This window comes from Vigna angularis, chromosome 3 (assembly GCF_016808095.1).
Source record: "Vigna angularis cultivar LongXiaoDou No.4 chromosome 3, ASM1680809v1, whole genome shotgun sequence".
Classification (NCBI taxonomy): Eukaryota; Viridiplantae; Streptophyta; class Magnoliopsida; order Fabales; family Fabaceae; genus Vigna; species Vigna angularis.
The window spans coordinates 24,711,283-24,727,844 of record NC_068972.1 but is presented as its reverse complement, the minus strand read 5'-3'; the positions used below and the strand labels follow the sequence as shown (position 1 = coordinate 24,727,844).

The window sequence follows — 16,562 nt, the reverse complement described above, 5'->3', positions numbered from 1 at the left end:
AACCTAGGAGTCTAAACCAGTCAGAAATGATCCAACTATAGACCCCAAACCATTTACTTCAGCCCAAACCTACTAATTTAGAATCTCACTAGCCAAAACCTCTAAAATTGAACCTAAAACCTTTCTAAACCACTTCATTGACTCATACCTATTTCTATATCAAATTTCTATTAACTCAAGGTGCCAAAAAGTTTCAAATAACCCTACAACATGTTCTATATTACAGTCCCTCCCCTTAGACCCTTACTTTTAACACTCACCTATCAAAACCTCCATTTTTAACTAAGAATGACCTATAACTCTACTAACTCATTTCTCTTAAACATTTCACTCAACTTGACACCACCAACTTCACAACACAAAATTCATGACAAATTACCAAGTCCAAACAAATCATCAAATTACACAAATATCTTTCAACCAAGTTAATTCATTCAAAATACTAAGAATATTCAATTTAAGCATAACAATCAACATGCATTAATCTCACACACTGTCAAATATCCATTAAAGAAAATACTAGCTTTCATTACCTTAACAGGAATGCTACCTCCCTTTATGCAGTGCATTATCTTTGCTTCGAGCTTAAGGAACTCTAGAAAAGCTTAGAAACCACAAAAACATTATCAGAGCAAGTCCTTAGAACCTCTGATCGATGAAGAGCTAGAAAAGAGAAGTAGACGACACATGCGAGAAAAGTCTGGTCGCATGCGTCTTAAACTACGAATTAAGAAAAAAAGAGCAGAAACTTACTTGTTCTAAAATGAAAATTGATCAGTTAGGATTGAAAAGTTCACTGCCGTGATATTCTAGACGCTTCCTGATTGTCAAATAAATGAGTTAGGAGTCATAAATCTTAGAGAAAAGAAAAAGAATCTCAAAAAACGAATTTTAGAGAGATAATGATTATTTTAAATAATAAGACAAATTTATGAAATTCTATTTATATTATTGAATTATTTTAAAATTAAAATACTCAGTCTCATTATTTTAACAACTCCTTAAATAAGGAATTATTCCAAAAATTGTAATTTTTTATTTTTTTACTATTATTTAAAATACCTTTTAGAGAATTAGCAAATAAAGTTTTTTATTTCCAAAGTAAACCAAACTAAAATCCACATGTTTAGTTAAAGAAAAGCAAAAATTAAAATCTTATACTGGATACATTAATCAGAAAATTTTATGATATTTTTGTTTGTGTTTTAAAAGATACAGTAAAGCTACCAGCGGTAGTGTTATGGGAGTGGCTTAACAGGAAAAATAGTCCTCAGGCTGCTCAATGCTTTTTGAACTTTCGCTTTGAACTTGCTTCACACTTAAAACAGATTTTCAAATCACTCTGATCCAATCTAACCCTTGTTCTCCAAAAGTTCCAATTTCCTCAACTCATGTATTTTCTCCGCAAGCAATAGGTTAAATTCTCAAGAGACAACAATGTTGCATGAGCTTTTGCTAGCGTTACTGGGCTACACCGGAGACTTAATCGTCGACCGGCGGGACCACCTCACCGCCGAAGCCCCCATCTCCGATGAATGCACTTTCAAGCTCGCTCCCGACATCTCTTTTATCGACCCAAGTGACAGGTTCTAACTCCATCTTTTAATTTATTCGTTCTTTTTTCTAAATCCCAGAGTACAATTCTTTTACTTTGGAGGGTAATTTTTTATGGGTACGCTGAAAATTGAAACTTTCTAATGGATTGTGTTGGGTGCAGAGAACTTATTGAGAGGATCATCGTGTTGGGGTTTTATTATAGGGAGATGGAGCGGTTTTCAGCCAAGTGCAGGAACTTAAGTTGGATAAGGTCTGCGAATACGAACCCTTTGGAGAAAAAGGAGAAGGAAAGTGTGTATCGTAGGGCCCTAGCCAATGGCATTGTTGAAGTGCTCTCAGTTTATAGGTCTGCGGTTCTGCATATTGAACAGAAGTTATTGTCCGAAACCATGCCTATCTTGGCGACAGTTACTCAGGGCCTTAACAAGGTAATTTTTTCTGTTTTCTCTTTTCAGTTTATTTAGACATTGATTTGATTTCTTTTCCAGTTTTTTTGCCTTTTGCCTCCTCTGTACGAACTGATCCTGGAGATTGAACGTGATGATATTCGTGGAGGTCAACTTCTTAATCTTCTGCATAAAAGATGCCATTGTGGAGTGCCTGAGTTACAGACTTGCATGCAAAGGTATGCAATTCTTTTGTTGCATAGTATTCTAGGTAGTGTTAAGATGCAGGTTATGTCATTCCAACTATGTGATTATTAGCCTCTAAATTTTGTTGTCTGTATTAGACTAGTAGTCCAAAAACATCTTGGGTTTTTAATTGTTAAGTCATGAATGTTTTATTTCTGTTAGTCACTACAAATCTTTAATGTAGTATAAAAAACATAGGTGTGAAGTAAAAATACTTGTTGGGTAGGTTAATGGTGGATATTATTTGGGACTAATTTGTTTTTTCTCATCCTTAAAACATCGCGTCAGTCTTCTGCTTACACCCGTGATTAATTCTTATTAACTTTTTTCGGCTATTCTTGTCCAAAGCTTAGGCTTCTTTGGCATGGACACCAGGTCATGTATAACCAGCTTGCATCGTGGATGGTCTATGGGATTCTTCAAGACCAGCATGGAGAATTTTTCATTAGGAGGTAACTCGGTATTAATTTTTAGTATGTCTACGGTTGATATGCATGTAACTGTGTCTCAAAACAATTATAGGGGTAGACTGATCTGGTGGTGTTATATTGCAAAAATGGTGTTGAGAGTAAGATCTATTTTGTTAATTATCCACGACATCCAGACTTTTTGAAGGCCGTTGTTGAAAATATTTTATTTCCATGATTGATGTATCACACTATTAAATTGGTTATAAGTATTGATAATAGTAATTATTACTATTTTATTATTATTATTATTAACATTATTATCAAGCATTGTCATAATTTATATAAACGATTGTAGCCTCTGCTATGTTTCAATAGTTTCTGTTATATGCTATTGTCACCATGACTGGATATTGACTAAATAATACTTATTTGTTTCATATGTTATAATGTATGGAAACATCTTATATCATCTTGATCATATCTTATAATATATTGGATTATCCTTTAGGATTAACCTATTTTCTCACTAACTTTTAGGATTAGTTGCCATATTGTATCATCTTATGATTGGTCTCCTGTTAGTTGGAGTCTGATTAGTATAGATAAAGGGTTAGTACTCTACTTTTTATGATCATATCATAACATTATGGAACATCACATCATACCTGGTGAATATCAGTTTCATATTAATTTTTTTTCTTTTATTTTTACTGTCTCCACACTGAAAAGCCCCATAATTCAACATTATCCATTATATTGTATACCTGAGACAACCCATCACCAAAATCATCAAAAGCTGAAAGGCTTTATCACCTCTGATTTCTCCCTTCCAAACAAGAAGAAAACTATGCTAGTAAAATATATGATGTGTTTGGTACATGAAAACTAATTTATCTGGATATTAGTTCATCTTCTTCACTTTTAAACTTTGTGATTAATTTGGTGGTATTGATAATTTCTGGTTTCTTAGGTTTAGAGAACTCTTATTTACGATTCCTTTGTAATTATGTATTTGACCTCATTCATTTGCTTTTCAGGCAAGAAGATAGAGATGTAGGAAGCAACTCATCTCATCCAGACATCTCGGAAAAGTTGGCACGCATGTCAACCGATGATGCATCATTGTCTGATTGGCACTTGGGCTTTCATATTTCTTTGGTATTGTTAGCTAATTCTGGTCATGTCATGGCTATTTCTTTTGAGTGTGTTTGTTTCAATTTTTAAGAATTTATTGCTGAGAATGTGAACTTTGGAATGTAATATTTCCATGTTTGTTATAATCCATAAAAGAGTTTTCCTATGTCCTGTTTCAGACCTGGAAAGTAGTAATACCTTGTGTTTTCTTCATTTTTGTTCCTATACTATGGTTGGGAAAGTAATATTTCCATTGGAATTTGGAAAATTGTTTTCTAACCCAATTATAGCTTCTGTTTCTACTCTTAATGATTTTGAATTTTAAAAGATATTCCCAGGAATATTAAAATCTAACCCAACATATTTTTTAATGTACTCAGGAATAGCATTTTTTGTTATAGTATTCTTGGGAATGTCATTCATTGGTATGCAATATTCCTTCAAATAAACGTAATTTTTTTTCATGAATATTGCTTAGTGTTTGTAAGCTCACTTTTATATATCAATGGATTCCATGTTTCATTCTTTAATTTTTGTCCAGTTCAGTTCAGGAGTTCTAATTGTCCCTAACTTTATATTGACAGGTTACTAATGGTTGTTGTATACAAATTTTACTATTTATACATTTTGTTTTGCAGGATATGCTGCCAGAATATATACCTATGCGTGTTGCTGAATCAATTCTTTTTGCTGGAAAAGCTGTTAGGGTTCTACGAAATCCAAGTCCCTCCTTCCAGTCTGGGGATGCTGTGCATCCTCAAATGCCTAAAAGTTTTCAGAAGATACATGGATTAGCGGGGCGTTTTCATTTTCATAGGGAACCTGCAATTAATATGGGAATAGGAGATGATTTGCTTCCACAATCTGAGGCAGATAAGATTGAAGCAATGCTTCTGAACCTAAAGGTTTTCATGTCCTGCATTTAACTCAATCTCATATGCTGATTTTCCAAAGCTGTTTTATTAAATAGTTGGATTGTTGGCAGCCTTTTATGTGTCATAGTTCTTCATTCTAACTAACTGACTAATTAATCATTCTTTACTATTGACATTTTAGACAAACTCGTTATTGACTTTTCACAGGAATCATCTGAATTTCATAAAAGATCATTTGAATGTGCTGTGGACTCTGTTCAGACTATTGCAGCCAGTCATCTCTGGCAGGTGCTTAACATAAATCTTCTGTTCATGTATTTATTAATTTTTGAACCATTTCTGTTCGGAGCCTTCAATTTCTATTCCATTCATTTCTGCAGCTTGTGGTTGTACGTGCTGACTTGAATGGCCACTTGAAGGCATTAAAAGACTATTTTCTATTGGCAAAAGGAGATTTCTTCCAGGTAAAGCTAGAAATATTATCTAATCCTAGCATTTTGAAAGGGAGTCAGTGTGTCAACATGAGAATTTTGTTTTTGTTGTGTTAGAAAAAAACTGTTTATGCAATGAAAAGTTGAGGTTGGGGCAGGGAGGTGATATGATCAAGACTGCTTACCTTATCACCATGCCAACTCTGAGCTCACAACACCCTACATCTGATGGGCATCTTTCCTATTTAAACCATTGGACATGGACTCTGTTGGGTTGAACTTGGCCCACAGACCCAACATATATCCCATGACCCTTTGCACATATCAGGGGGAATAGGAGTTTTGAACTTTTGATAACTATCCATCCATCGAGTAGTGATGTCAATGATATGTTTTCTCCTTTTCTGCGTTTTAACCCTTGAAATTGATTATGGGCACATTTATTTTAAAAAGATAATCACTTTTTTTGGTTTGAGTTAGTTACAAATAATAATTTTTTTTTATTGAAATCAGAAGTTATTTAAAATAACTTCTCATAAGATCAATTATTTATTTTTTTCAAAAATGATTTTTTATTGTAGACAAGCATAAATTGATTTCAGCCTTTTAATTGCTAAATTATTGTATATCAGAATCACTTCTTTTCAAATCTTTAATAAACTGGTCATATATTGGTTTTTTCATAATCATTGTGTGTGCGCTTGTCTCCATGGCCAATTTATATGACATTATGTTTAATCAGCAATGTTAAGAGAAATTTATGGTAGATCACTGATTATTTTTGAATTTTGATAGTTGCTTGACTAATTTGTAGTTGATATATTTCGGTAGGTAGGTGAGTTTCTCCCTGTCATTTGTGGCTGTCCAACATCTGCATTGTTTTTCATTTTGGAATTATCTATTTTGTGAATGGTAAAATAATTCTTTCAATCTGTATATTGGTTTGATTTCTGAACTACTAAATAATTCAGTTACAAATAAGATGTTGCAAATTGGTTTAAACTTAAGCTAGAAAATTAGCGTTGGGAAGTGTCTCATTTGTATCCCGTGCCTTGGATATGCATCAATTACTCACTGAAGTTCAAACTTCAGTTTGTCTTGAAATTTTAACTTTAATGAAATTATACTGACATCTTTGATCTACTCATTATTTTCTATGCAAGTGTTTCCTTGAGGAAAGTCGTCAGTTAATGCGACTGCCGCCACGCCAGTCAACAGCTGAAGCTGATCTTACGGTCCCATTTCAGCTGGTCTGTTTACTTATGATATGAATATTTTTTTGGCTTCATGCCATTCACCAGTTAGTTACATCAACATGTTCATATTCTTAGATTCACGAAGCTTAATTGCTACTCCTTTGAAATGCAGGCTGCATTAAAAACTATTGGTGAAGAAGACAAATATTTCTCTAAAGTGTCCCTGCGGTTAGAATCCATATTTGTTATTTTTCCTTCCTTTTTTCTAGCTTCATGCTGAGCTGTTACAAACATCGGGCACTAATATCTTCTCTTCCTCCTTTAGGATGCCTTCTTTTGGAATCACAGTTAAACCTTCACTAATAGATTTACCAAAGCCAACCTCTTCTGTGGATGGTGGCACTGGTGCTTCACTTTCAAATGCTTTGTCAGAAGTGTCAGTAGATGGTTGGGATGGTATTGCACTTGGGTATTCTGTTGATTGGCCTTTACATTTGTTCTTTACTCAAGAAGTCATGTCTAAGTAAGTTACCACTGCTAATGTCCTGCGACCAAGGGCTGATTCTTTTGTCTTGCTATTAATTTTAGCTATACTAGTTCTTCTAACTGGAAGCCCTTTACGGTATAAAACTTCTTAAAATGTGTCATGGCTTCTTCATATACCAAGTGTGCAGGATGTGCAAATATTACATTATAATAGGGGCCACTGGTTTAAGAGATATACATATTATTTATATATAGGGGATATATCGTGTGAGACCACTGATTTAGTTTAGACATGAGGACCATTGGACACTCTCGCTTAAGTGGTCCAGACTGAAAAAAGTGCTTATAAAAGTCACATGACTTTGTGTTTAAATCTTGACTTTTAATATTCAATAATCACTTTATCAGGATTTGTCCCTCCCTCTCATACGAAAACAATGCTTTGATATTATGGCCTTGTGTGGAGTTAAAATAAACTCATGCACATCATATTGTAGAGAAGCTACATGAGAGCATTAGTAAAAGTTGAAGTGCATGAGTTAACTTCAACTAATGGAGAAACTGGTTAATTTTAGCTTTATATTTTTTTTCTTTCAGAAGTACTTAAGGAGAACTTTATTCAAATAGGCCTATATATCTTAAATAAACTTATTATGTTAGTTATAGTTCAGTAAATTTTCTGCACAATTAATACTTTTTACAGGTACATTAGAATATTCCAATACCTACTCCGGCTCAAAAGAACACAAATGGAGTTGGAGAAACTGTGGGCATCTGTAATGCACCAATATCATAGTGATTTTGCCAAACACCGAAATGATCAAGAGAAGAGCTCAGAAACACAGCAGAAACAACAGAGATTTCGACCAATGTGGCGTGTTAGAGAACACATGGCATTCTTGATCAGAAATCTCCAGTTTTATATTCAGGTTGTCGTTCACATCTTATCTTTGATGTTAAATTTTGTTAGGACATGGAGAGTCTATGAGAGGAGGAAGAAACATAACACTTAACTACTTAACTGCTAATCAGTTAAGTGAGGGGGCGGGAAAAGGGCCTATATATTAGGACCCTTAGTGTTTCAATAAAGTAGTTGAGTAGTTTGTATGTGTAGACCGGTCTTAGCACCAGGTGGAGGAGGTTAAGCTCCTAAGATACATTGTATTCTTGATTCATTGTTGTGAATACCATTCATACTATTCTTTCTTCTCCTATTCTTGATTGTGGTGTTTGAGTTAGAGAGAGAGCTGGTTAGGAATTCCTTTCAGAATCCCTAACAAATTTGTTCTATGGCTACTACAAATATTATTTGAACTTTGAAGTAATTGTGGGATTGATAAACTAGTTCAGCACTGCTATATTTTTTTTTATTCATGCACTCGGGCACAATATGCTGAATATACTAACAAAAAGTCATCTGAACATGTAAAAACCTGTATTACAAAGCATTCACAGTCAATTAGGAAAATACTGTTAGGTATCCGAGTAAGAGATGTAACTAACCACGAAAGTAGGTAGAAAGATAACCCTCAACTCTCACAGTAAATCGAAAGAACGGCAACTGAATGAACTTTTTTATTGATAGAAATATCTGAATAAACAAAAGTAAACAATAATTGGGACCATAACCTCCTTCAATTATTTGGGAGCATAACCTCCCTCACAGGACGCATAACTGTCTGTCAACAAAACTCAATAATCAAAAGCATAACCCTAACAATAGCCTCTAGCTTTATTTATACTAATTATTTCCCGCTCATCTCATAGTAAATATTTCCTAGAATATATCTGCATTTAATATAAATATCCCTATATTTAATATAAATATCCCCCTATATTTCCCTGACATATATCCTTAATTATAAATATCTTATATTAAATATTTCCCTGGAATATATATTTATTTACTCTAATTAACTTATACTGGATATTCTCCTCGAATGTGGCTCCCTTTTACTGTAATTAGTTCCCGCCCATCCTAACCGCTGCGACAGTTAGGATGGTAATTCTTCAACCGTTCGGCTCAGGTCCTTCACTGCTTCCCACCGCTCGGCTCGAGCTCTCACCATCTTTCGTCGTTCGACTCGACTCCCCACAGACTACCACCTTTCGGCTTGACCTTTCTCTGCTTCCCCCCTTTCGGCCTGGTCGCTCCCCATTGTTCACCGTTCGGCCTGCTCGCTCCCTGTTGTCCACCTTTCGGCCTGATCGCTCCCTGCCTTCCACCGTTCGGCCAGCTCGCTCCTCGTTGTCCCCCGTCCGGCCTGATCGCTCCCAGCCTTCCACCGTTCGGCCTGGTCGTTCCCCACCATTCGGTGCCCTTCTCCTTCTCTCCTATACCTTCTTCTCTCATATACCTTGTACCCTAACAAATACTGTCAAATGTAACATAGCCAAAATGTCCATTGTCCAACAAACACAGAGAAGCTAGTTTATAATTGTTGGAAGTCCCACATCGACTAGAGATAAGACCAATTCTTAGTTTATAAGTGGGTGCAAACCTCACTCTACAAGCCGGTTTTGTGGGGTTGAGTTAGGCTTAAAGTCCACTTCTAACATGGTATCAGAGCCATGGTTAGAGCTTATCCTAGCGAGTTCTAAGTGGGCATTCTATTCTTCTATTCCACCTGCTATCGGGCCGTTATCGGACCACCCAATTTCTACTATCACGCACGAGATGTCTATACCTCGGCGTGAAGGGGGGTGTTGGAAGTCCCACATCGACTAGAGATAAGGCCAATTCTTAGTTTATAAGTGGGTGCAAACCTCACTCTACAAGCCGGTTTTGTGGGGTTGAGTTAGGCTTAAAGTCCACTTCTAACAATAATTATAAAATAGGAGATTTATATCTTGTCCAAACTTGTTGGGATCTGTGAAGAAGCATGAGACACTTTTATGAATCTTGGGGAGTACTACTACACCCCAAAAGCTTAGCTAGGCTAGACATCATAGTTGGAGATTCCAAGATCTTGTAGATTCCACTCTAGAATTCCATACTCAAGTCTTGTACCTTGCAATTCGATCCTAAAATCCCATTAAGCTTTGTTCCCTTGTTCCACAAGAGTTGACTATGTACTATCCCTTTGCTACCCTTGTACAAAGACCACACTGCCGTGTCACCACTTGTTTGCGGTTGAGAGACAGTGAAAAGCTTTGATATAAATTCATAAAAACTTAGGGAGAACCACGCCACAAAAGCAAGCCAATCTAGCTATAGTAGTAAGAGAGCCTAAGGCCTTATAAATCCCTTACTTTTGATGTGAGACTTGAGTTCTTACCTTGCAATTTGATTATAATAGAGAAATGTCTTTTTGTTTGTGTTGAGCACAATTTTAATTCTTAGAAGTGGAATTGGTAATTGTTGTAATTTGAGATAATATCTTTAGAATCTTCCTAATTAGAGGAAATAGATATATAATCTTTATTTTATTTTACTTTGTTAGTTTCCCTATTTCCCTTTACTTTCCTAGTTTCTCTATTTTCCTTTTTAAGAGAATTAGATTATTACAAATAGAAAGTATCATGTATTTTTTATGATTGAGAATAATAAATCAGTCTTATTTTCTACATGGTATCAGAGCTTGTCTGATCCGCTTCCGCTGTCTTTGCTGTCTGTCGGCGGTCGGCCGCCATGGCCGCCGGCAGTCCCCTAAAGGTCTCTTCTTTAACATATGTTTTTAATGGGCTCCAATTGCCCTAGTCAAGTTCTGCCTTAGAATTCTGGCCTTTCTCCAATATTACCAAATACATTTGTTTTTTTTTTTTTTTTCTAATAACAGCTACACAAAGTTGTGTTGTGCTTCCATAATCTGGCCTAGCTATAAGCTATACTTCCAGTTAAAATCTGACCTAGCTATAAGCTATACTTCCAGATTTTAATCTGACCTAACTATATGCTATACTTCCAGAATTTATCTCATAATTTATCTTAGAATGGGTATTTTAAGTGATGCCCAATCTTTTTTGGCATTCTCATTGGGTGCCAATCAAAGACCGAAAGTCTCTTCTTCAGGGAACCACGAAAGGCCATTGCTTTTATTGATAATTACGTTGTGCACCACTGTCGTCCTCCATCCGCCGCCGGCCACCATCTGCCGCCGGCCACCGTCACAGTTTCAATTGGTGACCAGCGGATCTGGATCGTCTCCTCGAGCGACGGTCAACCCCGCCGGAGTCAAAACCAGACTCCTCTCAACGCGCCTCCACGTGCCGCCTTTCTTCAGCTGGTCTTGGGTGCGTGTTTGTCACGCGCCGCTGTCCCGGTGTTGGAATCACACCGCGCCGCTTCTGGTCGACTCGCCGGACCTCCTCCTCTCTGTTCTGACCCTCCATAGCAGCCATTGTTGTCATCTTCATTGTCTCCACAACTACTTCCTTCAAAAACGCAAACTCTCGGGTTCGGTTTTTATTTCTCTTTGTTCTGCGAAACCCTAGGTCGTATTTCAGATCAATTTTCGTCTCTCCTTTCCGATCCTCTTAATTCGTCTTCGATTAGCGATTAAGGATGGTGTCGGACGCTAGCAAGAAGAAGGCTGCTCAGAAGAAGGCCGCTGCCTCTGCCGTCGCCGGCGCTGTCGTCACTTGTTGCACGCTTCTGCATCGCCGGACCTCCCTTTCGTTTCTTTGTTCTGGTTTGGTGCGTGCGTTTTGGTTTATGCCTCCACCAAATGACCAGGACCTTTCCTCCTCCTATCACCAATGGGTTCTCACTTCGTTTCTATTTCTCAAGTAATAGTGCTTCGTTTCGCTGCTACCACAGTTGGTGTAGGGGCAATCAGCCGTCGGCGCAGTCAGTCGCCGTCACCGTAGTCAGTTGTTGCAACCTCTGCAATTTGTCGCTGCCGCCTCAATAAGCTGCCGCATTTTCTTTGATCAAGAGTTTCCGCTGTTTGCCGTGAGGGGAAATATTTTTCAGCCCTTGCCGAGAACTTTCTTCTTGGGCAAGAGTTTAGCCCGTACTTTTGTGATATAGTGTAAGTATCACCATTTGGGAGTAGTCCAATAGAGAACTTATGACCTCCAAAGTGTCTTCGATATTTGGTGTTTTTTTGGTTTCTACCATCACTAATGTGAAAGGCTCTCTTCACCGTCAATGCTTTGTTATAACAGCTCACTTAGAGTTATTCTTTGAGACCGTCCGCTGAATTGACTCTTTCGAAGTTATGGGATTCAGATTTGTCCCTCGTATGGATCAGGTCTCACCAGTTCTTCCACCTTTCACGTTCTGTCATTGACGTGCATATGCCGATCAGTCGTGAGGGGAAGAAAAGTTTCAGCCGCCGCAGGGTAGTTAGTCCCTGAAGGTTTGTTGCTGTTTCAGCCGCTGTAAGGTGGTTAAGTCCCTATGGGTTTGTTGCTGTTAGCCACTGCAGACAGTTCAGTTCCTGCAGGTTTGTTGCTGTTCAGGGCAGTTAAGTCCCTAAAGGTTCGTTGTTGTTAGGGCAGTTAAGTCCCTTAAGGTTTGTTGTTGTTCAGGGTGGTTAAAGTCCCTACAGGTTTGTGGCTGTTAGCCTTTTAGTGCCGTTGCAGGGTAGTGTAATCCTTGCAGGTCTGTTGCTGTTTAGGACAGTTAAGTCCCTGAAGGTTTGTTGCTGTTTAGGGTAGTTAAGTCCCTATAGGTTTGTGGTTGTTAGCCTTTGAAGGCCTCCCATATGTTACTCATGGAAATCATGTTCTTGAAGTTTTGTTGCTGTTCGCCACTGGAGGCCCTTCATTTGTTCTTGTAGTTTGTTGCTGATTGCTGCAGCAAGTCATCATCCATTTTTGATGGAAATCTCCCTCGTCCATTGCTGTCCAAGTTGAAGTATCATGGTGTTAGTTCGCCCTCGTCCATTGTTGTCCAAGTTGAAGTTTCATGGTGCTAGTTCGCCCTCGTCCATTGCTGTCCAATTTGGTTTATTGACGTTCTCTACAATTGAGTTTGACTATTCCAAGCTTGGTTCATACAATTTTGTATGATTCAGCTTGAGGGGGAGTGTTGTAATTTGAGATAATATCTTTAGAATCTTCCTAATTAGAGGAAATAGATATATAATCTTTATTTTATTTTCCTAGTTTTCCTATTTCCCTTTTTAAGAGAATTAGATTATTACAAATAGAAAGTATCAGAATGTATTTTTTATGATTGAGAATAATAAATCAGTCTTATTTTCTACAGTAATCTTTTAGGCCCAGTTAAGAATTAGGAATGGACTGGGCTGGTTATTTTTGTGATTCCATGAAATTACCATATAAGACTATGATTCTAATTTTAAGAAGGTGCAATTGTTAAAATTAGAATTTGCAGGCCTCAATTTTAGTTCAAGTATTCAATTTCATGTTCAAAATTCTAGCTGCCAAATAGGTACTAAATGAAAGTTATTAACTATTAGCAAAAAAAATTCAATTTGTGTCTGGTTTTAGCGAAAGAAGCACGCTGATGGTATCCTTATTACAATTTTCTCGTGTGTACTGTACCTTTTTACAACAAATTAAAGTCTGTTTCACATTTAAAATTGTGCTCTCTTTTTGCAGGTTGATGTGATAGAGTCTCAATGGAATATTTTGCAATCTCATATTCAAGAGTCTCATGATTTTACAGAACTTGTGGGCTTTCATCAAGAGTAATAATTTTTGTATTGCATGCTTTTAGTGTTTACAGTCTTGCTTGCTGAGCTATTTCAACATGCATACTCTGAAAACCAGCACGATCGTGGTTATTCATATTAAATACAGTTCTTTGTGACCATTGACTCAGTAGGGCAACTTTTATACTATTGCTCACATATAGGGATCATCTTTTACTTTTTATGGTCAAAGATAACTTTAGTTTCACTCCGCTCCTGTGCTTTGTTTTATTCCTTCTGGTGGCTATTTGACTTTTATGTCTCCAACAGGTATCTGTCAGCCTTGATTTCACAAACTTTCTTGGATATTGGTTCTGTGTCGAGGATACTGGATAGTATCATGAAGCTTTGCTTGCAATTTTGCTGGAATATTGAGAACCAAGATAACTGTTCAAATACTTCTGAACTGGAACATATAGCCGAGGTGATATGCATTGCTGGTTTTGTTTACCAAATAATTGTACAGGAATAAATCTCAATAAAGCCATTATTGCCATCATACAGTGTTATATATTAAACGTATAGTAGGCTCAATTAATTGAGCATTTTTAATTAAGAGAAAAAAAGATACTAATTTATTATCATCTATCTTATTCAATCTGTCGTGTAAATGCCTTATTCAGGCTGTAATATTATGATATATTTTGTATAGCAGAAATATACTCTTGTTTCTCCATATAATTCATGATGATTTAATAATCAATGATGAGGGTAAATGTTATGATGATAAATATGTGAATTCTTTAGCTGTACCTTTTAGGTCTACCATAAGACAGGCTAAATTGGATTTGAGGAACTTCAGAATGGACTTCTAGACAATATTATTTATCTGCTCTTGAACTTGTCTAGTAGTAGTTATGCAAAGTACAATATAGTTGCTTCTTTAGGTTCTGTTCACAAACTACCTTTTTTAATGGAAGGTGACAAAAATTTATATGGGAATGTTCGCTTGAGACCTTCTATTTCCCCTCAAATATCTGAAGTTCTACCTCATTTGTCATTTATTCTCTATCTTATACTGTCAAAAATTGAATTTTCTCTCTTCACTTCAGACTTATTCATAGAAATTTACTCTACCTGGGGATAAATTGCTGAGGCGGGTTTGTATTTAAAATGCAATCTGTTTGTAAAGAATAAGATCATCCTCTTTTCCTCCCTGTTTCAGTTGATTGGGCCTTTCCAAATAACTGGTTTCATCTCTATATTTTGTATTAGATCTCCATCCTTTACTGAAATCTATCGTTTGTTTTGATTGTTTACTTATTGTTTGCTTTCTCTAATCTAACAACATATATAGGAATTCAACAAGAAATCAAATTCCTTGTACACTATACTGCGCAGCAGCAGACTTGCTGGAAGTCAACGAGCCCCGTTTTTGAGACGATTTCTCTTGCGATTGAATCTGAATTCCTTCTTTGAGGTAAAACAACCGGATACATACTTAGTCAGACTGCTTAGATCAATATTTCTAACTGTTTGTTATTTTGTTCCTTAACAGTCAACTGCAAGAGGAGTTCTGAATGTTGTTAGGCCACGCCCTACACTTCCTGCTTTAAACCAACAGTAGTATCAGTATCATTCCACCACACAATTGCAAAGTTTCTTGCTTCTCGCCGTATTTGGCATGTGAGCTTCAGTGGAGTGGCAGAGTTTAATTTTGACATTCAAGTCGCGATTGCTGTTTTACCATCATGCAACTGTCCTCTGAAAGTCAATTGCGTATTCCACTTGCTATGTGGTTCCTGATCCTAGCTTATTTTGATTGATTTTAATGTAAAAACTGGTCAGTTTGGTTGTTGTTCTCAATCCTAGCTGATTTTGTTGATTTTAATGGAAGCACCGGCCAGTTTGGAAGGTGGTTCGTGCTTGTGCTATTTGGTGGCTGGTAGAGATGGCTGTTGCATTTTGTAGATGTAAGCAGTGGTATTTGTGTATAATGCAATTGATTTTTAATATTATTACTACATGCTAAACGTAGGTGATCCCGCGTGGTTTTTGTTTGCTCCAAGATGTCTTTCACCTTCAAGCTTCTTGCAATTGGCCAATGAAGTCTGGCATATCATTCGACAGAATTACTTCAACTGTTAGGAAGATCCTAGCAAGCTCAAATTTATCTCACTCTATACTTAATGCGCTCAGGTACTACCAATATGGTTCACTTTACGAATGAAACTATCGATCATAAAAAAAACTTGTTGGCAAGACAATAGCGGTTCAAACCGGAATTTGACTAACGGCTGTGTTCTTTTTTCAACAAACCATAAACAAAACAAAATAACGTGGTTGATCAAAACGTATAACTATATTTTAAAAAATACAAGCTAAAACTGTTTTGTATGCGGAATATAGCTTCGTGTCAGAATGTGGTTTACGAAATGTGCTCTCGAAGCTGCACTGCATCTCGATGGCATATTAGCATAGATAGTGTATTGATCATACATTATCATTCTCAATGCCTACGGATGATTCATGCACAAAAAGCATTGATAGTTGTTTTTGGCACCTTGCATTCGTTCCTAAAACTTTTTAAAATATCCAAAAGGAATGAGAAGCTCACAAGAAAGTTTGGAGAGCAGAAAAAAAAAGGAAGCACCCTTTAACCTTTGCTTTTCAGGGCTTTTAGACCCCCTTTTCCATTAAATAAAAACTTACTTTGCTGAGACTTCAAGAAGTGTTGAGGAACACTGGCAGTGGCTATGCAGATGTAACTTTTGATTATATTTTGTTAGCTAACAGAATTGACGAAAACAAGTTTTGGAAAAATATAAAACTATTCTGCTTAAAAGTTGGAAAGAAAGAAAAACTTAATGATTTTTGTTTTACACATTTTATGAGATCCAAGATGAATGGAAATTAAAACAACGACGTAAATTAAAGAAATATAATGAATTATTTAAGAGAGGCAAAAAAACATAAAATGAATAAATAGGTGTGAAAAATAATAATAAGTAAAATTATTGGACTAATATTGTGAAGATAAATACCAATTATCGTCCATTTATTATTTTAGTTCAGCCCAATTTTTTTTAACTTATTCTGCATCCAATACACCTTTATTTTTCATTTTTTAATGAATTTTTGGTCGCACTAAATAGCAGCTCGCAAAAATGAACACCAGAATGTGATTCCACGTTTGTGGTTGGTGTGTGGGAAAATCATGATGAATCTCAAACTTTATGTAAATAAATTGCTTTTGCATAAAATGATACAAATTGTTTTTTAATCTTTCCTACCAC

The 16,562-nt window shown here is 36.4% G+C and overlaps 1 protein-coding gene across 1 annotated transcript; it reads left to right on the top strand.

The window, feature by feature from the left end:
• The first annotated feature begins 1,229 nt into the window (after window positions 1-1,229).
• LOC108345951 (gamma-tubulin complex component 4 homolog) lies at window positions 1,230-15,327 on the top strand. Its single transcript, XM_052875343.1, has 16 exons — window positions 1,230-1,586; window positions 1,718-1,985; window positions 2,046-2,182; window positions 2,543-2,641; window positions 3,637-3,757; window positions 4,372-4,638; window positions 4,816-4,896; window positions 4,989-5,072; window positions 6,203-6,289; window positions 6,408-6,463; window positions 6,561-6,758; window positions 7,425-7,650; window positions 13,235-13,323; window positions 13,597-13,750; window positions 14,624-14,746; window positions 14,825-15,327. The coding sequence occupies exons 1-16, from the start codon at window positions 1,438-1,440 to the stop codon at window positions 14,891-14,893; spliced, it is 2,208 nt and encodes a 735-aa protein (XP_052731303.1). The 5' UTR covers window positions 1,230-1,437; the 3' UTR covers window positions 14,894-15,327.
• The last annotated feature ends 1,235 nt before the right edge of the window (window positions 15,328-16,562 follow it).

What these genes read in the sequence shown, in the direction of transcription:
- LOC108345951 (XM_052875343.1), top strand. Translation starts at nt 1,438, where the DNA reads ATGTTGCATGAGCTTTTGCTAGCGTTACTGGGCTACACCGGAGACTTA. An exon ending in TGGGCTTTCATATTTCTTTG is followed by an intron (nt 3,758 to 4,371) that starts GTATTGTTAGCT and finishes TTTGTTTTGCAG; the next exon opens with GATATGCTGCCAGAATATAT. An exon ending in TTCTCTAAAGTGTCCCTGCG is followed by an intron (nt 6,464 to 6,560) that starts GTTAGAATCCAT and finishes TTCCTCCTTTAG; the next exon opens with GATGCCTTCTTTTGGAATCA.